The sequence below is a fragment of the Callorhinus ursinus genome, unplaced genomic scaffold (assembly GCF_003265705.2).
Source record: "Callorhinus ursinus isolate GAN/ISIS: 27379988/994484 unplaced genomic scaffold, GSC_fseal_2.0 scaffold29, whole genome shotgun sequence".
NCBI lineage: Eukaryota > Metazoa > Chordata > Mammalia > Carnivora > Otariidae > Callorhinus > Callorhinus ursinus.
Genome location: NW_027397091.1, coordinates 561209 through 574575, shown reverse-complemented (window position 1 = coordinate 574575; position 13367 = coordinate 561209). Strand labels below are relative to the sequence as shown.

General features: G+C 45.7%; 1 protein-coding gene across 2 annotated transcripts; it reads left to right on the top strand.

The window, feature by feature from the left end:
- Positions 1 to 433: 433 nt before the first annotated feature.
- Positions 434 to 9509, top strand: SNRPB (small nuclear ribonucleoprotein polypeptides B and B1). 2 transcript variants are annotated; one of them, XM_073878294.1, is made up of 7 exons: positions 434 to 570; positions 2845 to 2996; positions 5185 to 5296; positions 7219 to 7371; positions 7902 to 8040; positions 8374 to 8499; positions 9358 to 9509. In XM_073878294.1, exons 1-7 carry the CDS (start codon positions 568 to 570, stop codon positions 9393 to 9395), a joined length of 723 nt encoding a protein of 240 aa, XP_073734395.1. In that variant the 5' UTR covers positions 434 to 567; the 3' UTR covers positions 9396 to 9509. The 2 variants fall into 2 exon arrangements, with proteins under 2 accessions (XP_073734395.1, XP_025732413.1); XM_025876628.2 differs by having other exon boundaries at positions 9226 to 9509.
- The last annotated feature ends 3858 nt before the right edge of the window (positions 9510 to 13367 follow it).

The following is a 13367-nucleotide window of genomic DNA, read 5'->3' as shown; positions in this document are numbered from 1 at the left end:
AGGGATGGGTGGGAAGGTTGCAGTTTTAATCGGGATGGCCAGCGTAGTCCTCGGTGGGAAAATGTTTGAGCTTAAGTCTCGAAGGAAGTGAGGGCATGAGTCGTGCACACAGCCGGACGATTAGCATCCCAGGAGGGGCAACAGCAAATGCAAAGGTGCTAAGGCAGGAGCACGGCAAGCTAGTTCGCGGAAAAGCTAGGACAGTGGCTGCAAGAGAGCCGACGGAGAGTGGTGGGAGGTGATGACCTAGAGGTAATGGCCGGGGCGCGAAGGGAGGCGTGGAGGAGCAGCTCGGGAACGAGCTGAAACTAGGAAGGTGACCAAACATCTCCGGAAAGTTCAGTTTGATGTTAGCCCCGCCCCAAGCCCCCGTGGTCTCTACGCTCACAGCTCCGCGTTTTGGCCGGAACTTAAGAGCTGCGGCCGGGCCGGAAGTACCTTTTACCCGACCCCATTTTATCCGCGGCCGCACTTCCGGTAGCAGCGGCGGGAAGCGGACTACTGGCGGGCGTCTAGGCCTCTGCTGAAGGGAATCCGGCGGGAATCGGAGCCATCAGAACCGCCACCATGGTGAGGAGGCACAGGCTGGCGGCGCGGGAACTTCCGAGTCTGTCGTGGAGTGCGGACCGCGACTAATGGGGGGAAGCCGTGGGTTGGCCGCTCATGGCGGTGAAGGCCCGGGCCGCGGCCGCCCCGTCTGGGCAGGGGAGACCCGGACCTTGGCCATTCGGTGGGGGAGGGGAAGTCTGGAACCGGGGGACGGGGGCAGGGCTCGCTCGGTGGTGGCGAGGTTAGAACCGCGGCTCTCCACGCCGCCGTCGCTACAGTGCTTGGGGATCCTACAGGCGTTAAGTAAACTTTTGCAGAATAAATGCGTGCCTGGGGGTTCGGAGCAGGCATTAGGGTGCTTGTGGAACGGGGTGAGGGTCTGAGGAGGAGTTGGCGGAAAGAGGTTGGAGGACTTGTGGAAACCAGGGAGCGTGCTTGGGTCCAGTAGGTGGGAGGAGGGAATGGGAGGGTGAAGGAGAATGTTTGGAGGAAGTGTTCAACTCCGTTGAGCATGGCTGTGTGTTTGAGTATGTCTGACTTTTCAGACACTGGGGCTACGTAATGAAATGCTTCCTTCCTTCACCCAGTTCGCTTTCGGTTGGGGGACACAGATACCATAATCCAGAGTGGTAATTAAGCATTACGTAAAAGTAACGGCGAGGGAGGGGCGGGGCGAGAACGCTTTGTGGAGTAGATGATTCCTGAGCAGAGTCCTAAAAGATTGTTAGAGGTGTCTTCCCAGCGAAGATGGAAGGGAGTATTATAGATGGGAAGGACTGCAGGAGCAAAGCCTGAAGGGTGGCACTGTTGAAAGTTCCCGGAGGGGGAAGGGAGGAAGGGGTGGAAAGGAGACATGGGGAGGAATTGGCAGGAACCTGGTTTTTAAAGGCTTTACATAATACCTAGCCCTGTTGGTGATGAGGCATGCTACTGAAGGATTTAGCCAGCAAAATGACTTGAACTTAGTTGTGTTTAGAAAGAGCACTCTGTTCTGTAGTTGGTACGGGTTGGGTGAACTGAAAGCAGGGAATTGTTTGTGGGATTGGTTGGAAGAGTAGGCACTGGATTCAGTCTGTCCAGGTTCCAGCCCAGCTTCCTGGCTGTGAGACAGGGCAAGCTATTAACCTCTCCTGGCTTCAGTGGCTACATCGGTAAAATAGGAATAATAATTAGCCTGATTTCTAGAATTAAATGCGTTCTGTAGTGCTTGTCACGGTGCCTGTTACACAGGGAGCACGCTGGAAGACTTAGCTATTACAAGTCGGATGGACCGGTAAATGTTGCCATAACGGTTCACATCTGTGTGGCTAGAAGCTGTGTGATTACAAGCCTGTTAACATGGTCATTTGAGGGAGAGTGGACCACATAACCTGCGTCTCCAGGGTGTCAGTCAGGTTCTGATCCACACATTGGTAGGTTCAAAAACCCGTTCTTGTCCAAGCTCACAGAGATAACAGCAAGCACAGTGCCTGGCACAGAGAAGGCGCTTGGATGAGTTATGCTTGGCCCACACCAGTCACACCGACGGGAGGCTGATAGACAAATCAAATGCCAGGTTGTTTATTTCTAGAGAGATATAACTGCCAAAGGCACCTGACAATTTGCATTGTGAGATCTATTTAGTCTCCCTTTTAGCAAAGCTACATTGGAAGCCAGGCTACAAAGCAGAAAAGGTTGTTGGATTGATAAATAAGTATAGCAAGTTATGTATGTTCTTAAAGACCATTTCGTGTTCAAACTGATGAGCACCCTGATCACCAGAAAGTTTCTTTCCCAAAGGTAGTCTTGGAGGCACGTTAACATTTATGATGTAGGGATTCTATTCTCCTTGGCTCCAAGCTGATCACCTCCTTTCTGTTGACAAATTCTCGTTGACTGGCTCTTAGTGCCAGTCATTCCAGCTCCTCTTTCACTTGGTCTTTTAAATAGGCTGTCGGTGTCACCTATAATCTGCACAGTGGCAGGTGGCTTATCTGGTATGGGGGGGATTGGATTAGTTTGGAGACACTACACCCTCACCGCTGAAACTTGACAACACAGACACAGGCAGTTGTAATGTGAAAAAGACAACTTTAAGGGAAGGGGAATAACAGTTGTGCGCAGAGGTCAGGGCTGAACGCAGGGCAGTGGGGGGGATTTCCTGGGGGAGGGCTGTGGCCAGAAGACAGAGCTGAGACCCTACTGAGAAAGATAGATAGCCATGTGGAGAAGGAGGCCACAGCTGGTCTTTAGGAAGGACCAGGGATACAGAGGTCCAGAAAGAGCTGCACTCATCCTGCTGATTTCTCCTTGCAGACTGTGGGCAAGAGCAGCAAGATGCTGCAGCACATCGACTACAGGATGAGGTGCATCCTGCAAGACGGCCGCATCTTCATTGGCACCTTCAAGGCTTTTGACAAGCATATGAATTTGATCCTCTGTGACTGTGATGAGTTCAGGAAGATCAAGTGAGAAGTGGGCTGCGTGGGGGTGGGATGTGAGTTTCGAGGGCAGTGGATTGGTGGGTGGGCCCAGCAACAGGTGGTGATGTAGCTAGCTGGTTCCTTGGTTTGCTCTCCTGTGTTAGAGGGCAGATTTAAAGGGGGACACCGGCCTCTTAAGAAATCTCCTTCCTTACTAGCCCGGCAAGCCTTGCTCTCTAGTCCTAGCTGAGTACAAGTTGTAAGGAGGGCTGCTAGGCTTTTTGTTTCTCTGACTTTTGTGTGCCCCTGGGTACTGGGGTAAAGGGCTCTCATGTTCTCCCCACAGGTGTGTAAGGGGGGAGAGCTTGATTTTCTGGCCTCATTGCCTATTTGTAAAGCTGTAGCCTAAAGGGCTCTCCCAATGCAGCCTGGTCTGAAACTGCTTTAAGAAGCCTCTGACCCTCTTCAGGGTAAGTGCTCAGCTTCCCGTGTGGGTTTGGGGCCAGTGATTTTTGTTGGCATTTATAGACACAATTGGAGGTATTTTCTACTTTTCTACAATTCCATATGTAATTGGATCACCCCCTTGTCTTAAGACTCACAGATCTTAAGCTTCTGGCCTATTAAAAAATGTGGGCTATAGCTTTTTGTGCATATTACATTCAAGGCATCCCGAGGCCCAAAGAGGTTATGTGACTTCAACGATCATTCAGCTCTCTTTTGCCACATGCAGTGGTCCATGTTGTGTTGTTGGCAGCTGTGAATTCCCTCTGATTCCCTTTAGGGCTGTTGTTTTGTTTTTGTGGCAAGAGGTCAAGAAGTATAGGACACAATGTGGTAGGGATGGCTGAGTCCCAGGGACACATTGAAGAGGGGCCAGCAGATCAGCAAGGAACTATTCCAAATGGTTCTCCCCTGTTGTTTTTTTAAAATGAAACTATTCTGATAACCTAAAAATTTTGGGGGGGAAATATATTTTAAAAATACATAAAAGTATATGAAGAAAGATTTAAATACCCGGAAGGATTTTTGAGTGTGTGTGTGTGTGTGTGTGTGGTTTTTTTGGTTTGTATTTTTTTGCTTTATTTTGTTTGTTTTTTATGAAAGAGCAATACATGCTTTTATTTAAATATAGATAAGGAAAAAGGAAGAAATGTCCACCCATAGAAAACTTCTTGTTAATTTATTATAAAAAATACCATTAAAAGGAAACCTTTAAGTTTTTAAAAATCAGAGCATTTTGTCTTTCCTTTACTCTTAGGATATTGGTTTTGACTTTTTCTTCCCTTCCCCTATCTGGCTGCAGTTATTTATTTCCCAGTTTACATTTACAGTTGACCCTCAAGCAACCCAGGGGTTGGGGCACTGACTCCACGCAGTCGAAAATCCACGTATAACTTTCGACTCCCCCCAGACCGAATTACTAATGGCCTACTGTTGTCCGGAGGCCTTACTGATGACCTGAACAGATGAACATGTATTTTGTATGTTACATGTATTATATACCATATTCTTACAATAAAGTAAGGTAGAGAAAAGTTACTAAAATCACAAGGGAGAGAAAATACATTTGCAGTACTGTATCAAAAAATTCCCACACAAGTGGCCCTGCACGGTTCAAACCCATGTTGTTCAAGGGGTCAACTACATATTTTGTTCCTCCTTTTCTGGTAGTTGCATTGGGAATGTCTGTTTTTGTGCTTTGAGGACAGAGGTGTAATTTCTGTGTAGTTAATTCTCTTCTTTTATTCTATTTCCGAGGTGAGGTGAGGGCTGTGGTGAATCATTCTACAGGGCTGAGTTGGTAGTGGAAGGGTGCTACGCTGCGTGCAAGAGGGCTGAGTGGGGTTCGGTGGACTTGAGTTGTTCAGACTGCCTCCTCAGACCGACAAGGCCTTAAGCTGAAGGGAGTGAGTAGGGTAATGTCAAAGAAGACTGGACTGAGGAAAGGCCTTCCCGATGGTTAAGGAATTACATTTGAGCCAGGACTGGGCTTTCTTAATTCTCATCCTGTATCTTGGTCGGTGTATCCCCTTGGTGTGGGAGACAACCACTAAGGGGTGAGGAGTTCAGCCTGTGAAGACTATCCAGAGGGGTTGTCTTAAAGTTTTTGTACCATTTGTTGGGAGATACAGTGTAGAACAAATCTCGGAGGCCCCTAGACAGGTGAATGGGAGCTTTACCCTTTTTCTAATGCTTGCTTTTTTATTTCTTTTCCTAAACCTGTCCTCAGGCCAAAGAACTCAAAACAAGCAGAAAGAGAAGAGAAGCGAGTCCTTGGTCTGGTGCTGCTTCGGGGGGAGAACCTGGTCTCAATGACAGTAGAGGGACCTCCTCCCAAAGATGTAAGTCAGTGCAGAGGGCCAGTATAAGGCGGGGGAGCCCTACTGTGAGCCAGGCTCTGTGTTAGGTTCTCTGCATTTCACTGCATTACTCAACAGGCATCCTCTGATTTTTGTCCCCCTTTTACTGATAATAGAATCTCAAAGAGGTTACCCCACAAGTAGGAAGTAGAGATGGGGAACCAGGATGGGAGGGTTTCCAACTTTAAAGCCCTCCCTTCTTCCTCTGCTGATGTACACAGTGAGTCAGGAGAAAAGGCACTTAAGGCCATCTGGTCACTTAATGTGATGGCATTCTAGCTGGACTTTAAAAAGTCTTAAGTCCAAGGAGCGCCTGGGCAGCTCAGTTGGTCAAGTGTCCGACTCTTGATTTCAGCTCAGGTCATGAACTCATGGTTGTTAGATTGAGCCCCGCATCAGGCTCCATGTACAGTGGGGAGTCTGAGATTCCTGCCACCCCTGCGTGCCCACCCCTGCATCGCCCTCCCCTCCTTGTGCTCATTTCCACACTCTCTCTCAAATAAAATAAATAAATCTTTATAAAAGGAGTGGGGGAGCTCTGTTAAGAGGGGATAAAGAAACCAAAGGGTTCCTGAACATTAATTTAAAATGCTGGACTGCAGGGCGGTGCCTGGGTGGCTGTCGATTGAGCTGCCAACTCTTGATTTTGGCTCAGGTCATGATCTCTGGGTCCTGGGATCCCACCCTGTGTTGGGCTCCACGCTTGTTGGGGAATCTGCTTGAGGATTCTCTCTCTTCCCCTCTCACTCATGAGCGCTCTGTCTCCCAAATTAAAAGAAAAAAAAAGTCCTAAATCCAAGCAACAGAATGTATATATTTTACACCGTTAGAGAATAATAGTTAACATTTATTAAGCATCTGCTGTGTGCCAAGCACTTTAATCTTTTAGTTACTCCTTATAAACAGTTTTTTGAGATAAATTATTCGCATTTAACAGATAAAAACTGCGGTTTAGTAACATCCCTTAGTGTCCAGCTGTTACGTGGTGGGGCTGGCATTTGACTGGGTGGTCTTGGTTCTATAAACACCAGCCTACACTTAGAACAGGCTTTAGAGCATCTAAGCAGGTTTTCCCATTTTCATTTTAAGACATTGTCATCAAAGGGATAATCTTCCTTATTTTTGCTTTTTTTCACATGTATATCTGTTTTTTGGTGTTTAACGCATAATACGTATGTAATGCTTTATTCGGCTTTTTCACTTAACATTGTAAACATTTTTCCCGTTTTGGTATACTTTTTAAAAGTCATGTTATTAAGTGAGGATGGAGTAGTTATCCTAGTCATTTCCTTCTTTTTGGATTTGTACATTGAAGCCTTTCCAATGATAAAATGTTTGCAAGGGGTTTACCACATTTTTTGGTTAAAGCATATGTGTGTCTGTATTCGTAACTCTTGGATCTACTTCTAGTAGAAGTCGCTACTCTTATATAGATCATCGTAAGGCTTCATGGCCACAACTGGTTTTGGCATAACCCCATCATTTACAGATGAGGAAGCAGTCCCAGAACTGTGGGATTAGTTGCCCACTGTCACCTACCAGGTGAGAATCAGAGCTGGGACTGGACCTCATTTCTCTTTGATGCCAGGTCCGGTGCTCTTGTCCTTTACACCCTTCTGAACAGAGCCCTGGCCCTTCATTGGTTTAATTTTCATAGGAATGCGTATAGGTTGAGTTGTGGTTTGTTATCTCTAGACTTCCTCTTAGCCTGCTGTAGGGGTGACAGCTAGACGCATAATCTTGGGTGGAAGAGGAATGGTATTAACACAGATGGGTGGCTGGATAGTGTTTTTAAGCTGTTTTGATGCCCCATAAACCTTAGGGGCTCTCTTGGCAAGGGTTTCCAAAGGGTACTTCTGCCTCTCTAGGCCCCCAGCATTTTAGCGTATTTCTTTATTTTTTAGACTGGCATTGCCCGAGTGCCACTTGCTGGAGCTGCCGGGGGCCCAGGGATTGGCAGGGCTGCTGGCAGGGGAATCCCAGCTGGTGTTCCGATGCCCCAGGCTCCCGCAGGACTGGCGGGGCCAGTCCGAGGGGTTGGTGGGCCATCCCAACAGGTAAGGAGCTGGGGAAGGGCACCAACTTCTCCTGGTTAAAATGAAGGATAGAGAGGGGGCCCACAGTTGGGGAAGAGTCCAGAAGGAGTGACCTCTGACTGTCGGGCTGTCAGTATTTCATTGTGCTCTGTATGTAGTCCCAGAATCAAGTGAGAAGGAAAACTTAGCATTGTAAATGATCTTGCCGCTGTTGAAGTAAAGAGATGCATAGGAGGTGTTTTAGCCGACCATGTTGGGGCAGACTGTTTCTGTGACAGCATGGGAGCTCTGCTCTCTTAGAGCCCGTTGGCAGTTACACTGACAGTGCAGGGGCTGTCTCTCATTTGGACTTGGGCCTCCCTAACTCGGGCCTGGAAGATGGGGATGAGCATTCAGGCTTGGTCTTCTCTGGCAGGTGGTTTCAGATAGCCTGATGCTGCGAGTTGTAGCTTAGGGGGTGGGGTGTCTGCTCAGTCTTAACTGAGTTGAGAGAGTGGGATGCTGCGTTTCCCTGCTCTGTCCTGCCTGACTTGGCTCCTGTGTCCTTGTAGGTGATGACCCCGCAAGGAAGAGGGACTGTGGCCGCTGCTGCAGCTGCTGCCACGGCCAGCATTGCGGGGGCCCCAACCCAGTACCCGCCTGGCCGTGGGGGTCCTCCCCCACCTATGGGCCGGGGGGCACCACCTCCAGGTGAGGAGCCCGTAAGGAGACCACGGCCGCCTGATGGGAGATGCCTGAGCTGGATTCATGATGAGACATAACGTTGACGGAAACTGATGATGAGTTTGTGTAATTAAGCAGGATTACTCTGAGATCCAGCCTGGCTGACTGACCATGGAACTAGCTGGACAAGAGCCATAGGGAGCCCCACCTCTTTGGCTCAAGGCCCAGTTTCTTAGGAGAGACTGGGAGGGTGGAATGGTCCATCTGTCTCAGAACTTGGTGGAGAGCTTTGTTATGTTTCCTCTGCTACCTTTTCAAGACAGACACTTAAGCTGTGTTCTTGGGGCTTTTCTCTTGTAGGCATGATGGGCCCGCCACCTGGCATGAGGCCTCCCATGGGTCCCCCGATGGGGATCCCCCCTGGACGAGGAACTCCGATGGGCATGCCCCCACCGGGGATGCGGCCCCCTCCCCCGGGCATGCGAGGTAAGTGCCAACAACAGTGACTTGACTTCCTTAGAGCATGTTGGGATGGTAAATGGAGGGAAGGTTGGATTTTGACCATACCCTCTGAGCTTTTAGGCCTTAAGCCTAGGGAAGCGAACTCAGAGGCAACTTTGTCCACAAAGAAAAGAGGGAAAAAGCATTTCTTAAGATCAGCCTTTCCTCCCTCTTAGAGCAGTTAGAGTGGTCCTATACCCAGGGAACTTCTCAGTGTCCAAGGCAGTGTTCTCAGGGCACTGCGAAATAATACATTCTGAGAGTCCCTAGCAAAGGTCCTATGATTGTTTTATGCCCTAGGGTTTGATAATGTCTAGTAATTAAGGGGGGGCTCTGGGCTTTGCTGTACTATTTATTTATATATATCTGTTTAACTCTAGTTTGAGAAATGCTGACGTAGATCAGCCCTCATTTGTAGATAAGGAAACGGGCCCCGAGAGCTTAGTGTTTTGCCTCCCAGATTGGTGTTCTTTTGAACCAAGCCATAGTGGGTGACCCCTGCGTCTCTAGTTAGTTCGGGTTTTTTGTTTATGGGTTTTATAAGCATAGGAACCCATGTGTACCAGAGAAGTCCTTAGTTAGCATATATGTTAAGTACGTCCCTCTGATCACTTGGTGACTGCGGGGGTGTGGGAGGCAGGGGCTGGGGCGGGGGCTGGGGATTTGAGTTGCATTATCAGGCACTGACTAAACTTCTTACTCTTACTTCAGGCCTTCTTTGACCCTTGGCCACAGAGTTATGGAAGTAGCTCCACAGAGGCGTGGGCCCGATTACCACAGACCTGTTTGTTTGTTATGCCGTTGTTCTCGGAGTCTCACGGGATTGTCTGGTTTCCCTTTCAGGGCCCCCTCCCCTGGGAATGCGCCCACCAAGGCCCTAGACTCATCTTGGCCCTCCTCAGATCCCTGCCTGTTTCCCGTAAGGCTGTACATAGTCCTTTTACTTCCTTGTGGCCTGTGAATCTAGTTTATAATAAACTCTTAAGAATATTTAAGTGTATCTGGTATGTCTGTTTAATTTTAGAAAATCGGGTGCTTAATAGAGTCAAGAAAGGTTCCTTGGAAAAGCTAGTGCTAATCTCAGCTGCTTCCCTTACACAATATTTTACTACACATTTGCAGAGATGGACAGCGTACTGAGAATTCACACAACTGAACTATGAGACATTTTCACATATCAGACTGGCAAAGATTAGTTTGTTGAAGTAAACACTCATGCAGTGTTGGTAATGGTTGTGAATTGGCAGATCTTCTTTGGAAGGCACTCATCTTGATAGCCTCTTGTGCAGTACCTGAGATTATATTCATTTTCATATGACAAAGTAGGAGGCAGATAACTAAAAATGAAAACCAATTCCACTGGGAGAGGGACAATTTGGTATAACATTCTCCCAGCATCACACATGCATATGACCTAACTCTTGAGTTGTGGATCTTCATGATTTCTTCCACCTAAAGTCTACATTCCGTTGATCACTGAGCAGTACTTGAGTACTTAGTACATCAATATTCAAGGGTACAGAAATATGAAGTGAACACTTCTGAAGTTACTGTCTGGGGGAAGACAATTCTAAATGCAAAGGAGACCTTGAAAAAGTGATGTACAACTGGGGTGTTAGGAATTTCTCCAGGAGTGTAAAGGTGGTTCAACATAATGGAATACACGTTAATGGAAGGAAAAAGCCACACGATCATTTCAATAGATGCAGAGAAAACATTTGATGACATTGTGATACCCTTTCATGATAAAAACATTAGGAGTAGAAAGGAACTTTGTAAACATGACCAACGGGTTAATTCGAAAAACCCACAGCCAACATGATAGAGGTGTCCCCTTTAACCACTGCTATTAACCCTTGTACTGGAAGTTGTAGCCACAGCAATTAGGTAAGTATACAAAATTAAAGATACACAAGTTAGAAAAGTAAAACTTGACCAATACCCCATGTAGAGAAAAATCCTGAAGAACCCATTAGGAAACTAGAGCTGATAAATTCAGCAGTTGCAGGGTCCAAGATCACACAAATCAATTGTGTACATCAGCAACAATCTGGAACGGAGATTTAAATAATTCCATTTTTATAGTAGCATTTCAAAGAAGAAAATAACCTAGAAATCCATTTAACCAAGGAGGTGAAAGATTTGTACACTGAAACTAAAACATCTTGAAAGAAAACCTAAATAAATGGAAAGACCACTCAAGTTCATGGGTTGGAAGACAATACTGTTAAAATGGCAATACTCTCCAAAATGAACTATAGATTGAGTGTAATCTGTGTCAAAATTCCGATGGCTTTTTTTTTTTTCCAGAAACAGGTGGATCCTCCAAATCCCTATGAAGCTGTTAGACGCCCCAAATTAGCAAAACCGATCTTGAAAAATGTTCAAAGTTGGATGTTTCACACTTCTGCTTTCAAAACTCAGTACAAAGCTTCGGTAATCAAAGCAGTGTGGTATAGACATACAGACCAGTGGAATAGAATTAAGAATCCAGAAATAAACTCTTGCTTATATGGCTGATTTTTGATAAGGGCTAAAACTTTCTATTGGAATAATTCTCTTCAACAAACAGTGCTGGGACAATTGGATAACTAATGTGGAAGAATGGAGCTGGACCTCTGCCTTGTTCTGTACATCACTCATTAACTCAAAATGGATCAACAATCTAAATATAAGAGCTAAAGCTATAAGCCTGGAAGAAAACAGGTAAATCTTGACCTGGGGTCTAGTGATGGATTCTTATATCTGACACCAAAAGCACAAGCAAAACAACTTTTGTGCATCAAAGGATGTTATCAAGAATATGAAAAGGCAGCCCACAGAATGGGAGAAAAATATTTGCAAATCCTGTATCTGATTTGGGTTTAAAATCCAGAATATATAAGGAACTTTTACAACTCAACAGTAAAAAGATAAATAGCCCAATTTAAAAGCAAAGGAATGGAATAGCCATTTCTTCAAACAAGATCTACAAATAGATAACAAGCATATGAGAAAGATCAGCATCACTGGTTTAAAGAGATGCAAATTAAAACCACAATGAGATACCATTTCATACCCACTAGGATGGCTTTCATGGAAAAAGGGCGGGGTGGGGAGGCCAACTGCTGGCAAGGATATAAGGGAAATACGACCCCTTGTGTACTGCTGGCAAGAATATAAAGTGGTGCAGCCAGAGTGGAAGACTGTTTGGCAGTTCATCAAAAAGTAAACAGAAGTACCATATGATCCAACAATTCCACTCCTAAGTATATACCCAAGAGAAATGAAAATCTATGTCTACACAGAAACTTGTATGTGAATGTTTCTAGTACATTAATCATAAAAGCCACACAGTGGAAACAACTCAGCTGTCCATCAGTGGATGAATGGATACACAAACTGTGGGATGTTACATTCAATAAAATGTTATTCAGCCATAAAAGAAATGAAATATTGATACATGCTGCCATTTATCATTGTGCTGAGGGAAAGAAGCCAGACACGGAAGGCCACGTCATAGGATTCCTTCTATTTGAAATGTCCAGACTGGGTAAGATCGTAGAGACAGCGGATTAGAAGTTGCCGGGGCATGGGGGTGGGGCCAAGGGGAATGGAGATGGATTACTTAGTGGATTTTTATGTGGCGATGAAAACATTTTGCAACTAGAGAGAGCTATAGCTGGCTATTGTGTTAACATGGTGAATACAACTAAATACAGTCGAGTTCCAATGGTCAAATTAAAGTGGTTAATTGTATGTTAAGTGAATTTCATCTGAATTAAAAAAGAAAGAAGGGAAAAAGAGAGTTTTGTCCTGGAAAGAGTTTACCAAGCCTTTTTACTGGGGGAAGGATATTTCAGCAGAGGAAAAGGCCGAGGAGTAAGGACATCAGGGAGGTGAGCTTGGCGGCAGCTTTTGGCGGAAGATTCAATGGCTGGCTCAATGTCATAGGAACATTATGCCCCGAGTGAGCAGCAACAAACTGCAAAGCAGGGCTGAGACATCCCTCTGGGGAGCCTCCCATTTGCCTGTCAGGCGTGACCCAAAAGGGTTTTGTACTGTTAGACTGAACTGAAAGGCACGGACTCTTCTTTGATCACACAAATAATATTTTCCTCAACAGAAGAAAAATGTAGAGTCACGCACTGCCTAGTGATTAGCAAAGTAAAAATACTGTCTGCTCAAAACTATTCTCGAAAATCCATTAAAACCTTGAAGTATGGTCTACCTGGTTCTATGTATACAACCCTATGCAGAAAAATCCTAGGCACACTTGCTTTTGGGAACCATTGACTAAACAAGGAGAAAGAACAAAAGGAGAAGTCTGCGGTCAGACATCTGGGCATTCCAACTATTTTATCTTGATAATTCCTACATCCCCGGTGGTGCAAGAGGTTTGGGTAGAGGATTGAACATGCATTTTGACCTTCCTGTAGGCTTTACTCCAGTTTTCATATTAAGCCCCTATAATATTAGTTCAGTAGGTCAATTGGTCTGTGGCTGTGAACACTGAATAAGATAAGAGTTCAAGCATCAGGTTTACTGTGGCTTTAAATCCAAATTCTGCTTGGTCAGACCCACATGCAAACTCTTCTGTAGTTTATGTATTCTGCTTGTTTCTTTCAAAAATACTTTATTATATAATGCTCATGAAAGAATGACTTTAGAAAAAATGCTCAGAGTCCCAACACCTTGAACATTCAATGTTGAACATTTGCCCACTTGTTGGGTTTTGTGATCTTGCTATATCCACAACTTCCTATTTCTTTCTTTCTTTCTTTCTTTTTTTTTTTTTTTAAGATTTTATTTATTTATTTGACACACAGAGAGACACAGTGAGAGGGAACACAAGCAGGGAGAGTGGGAGAGGG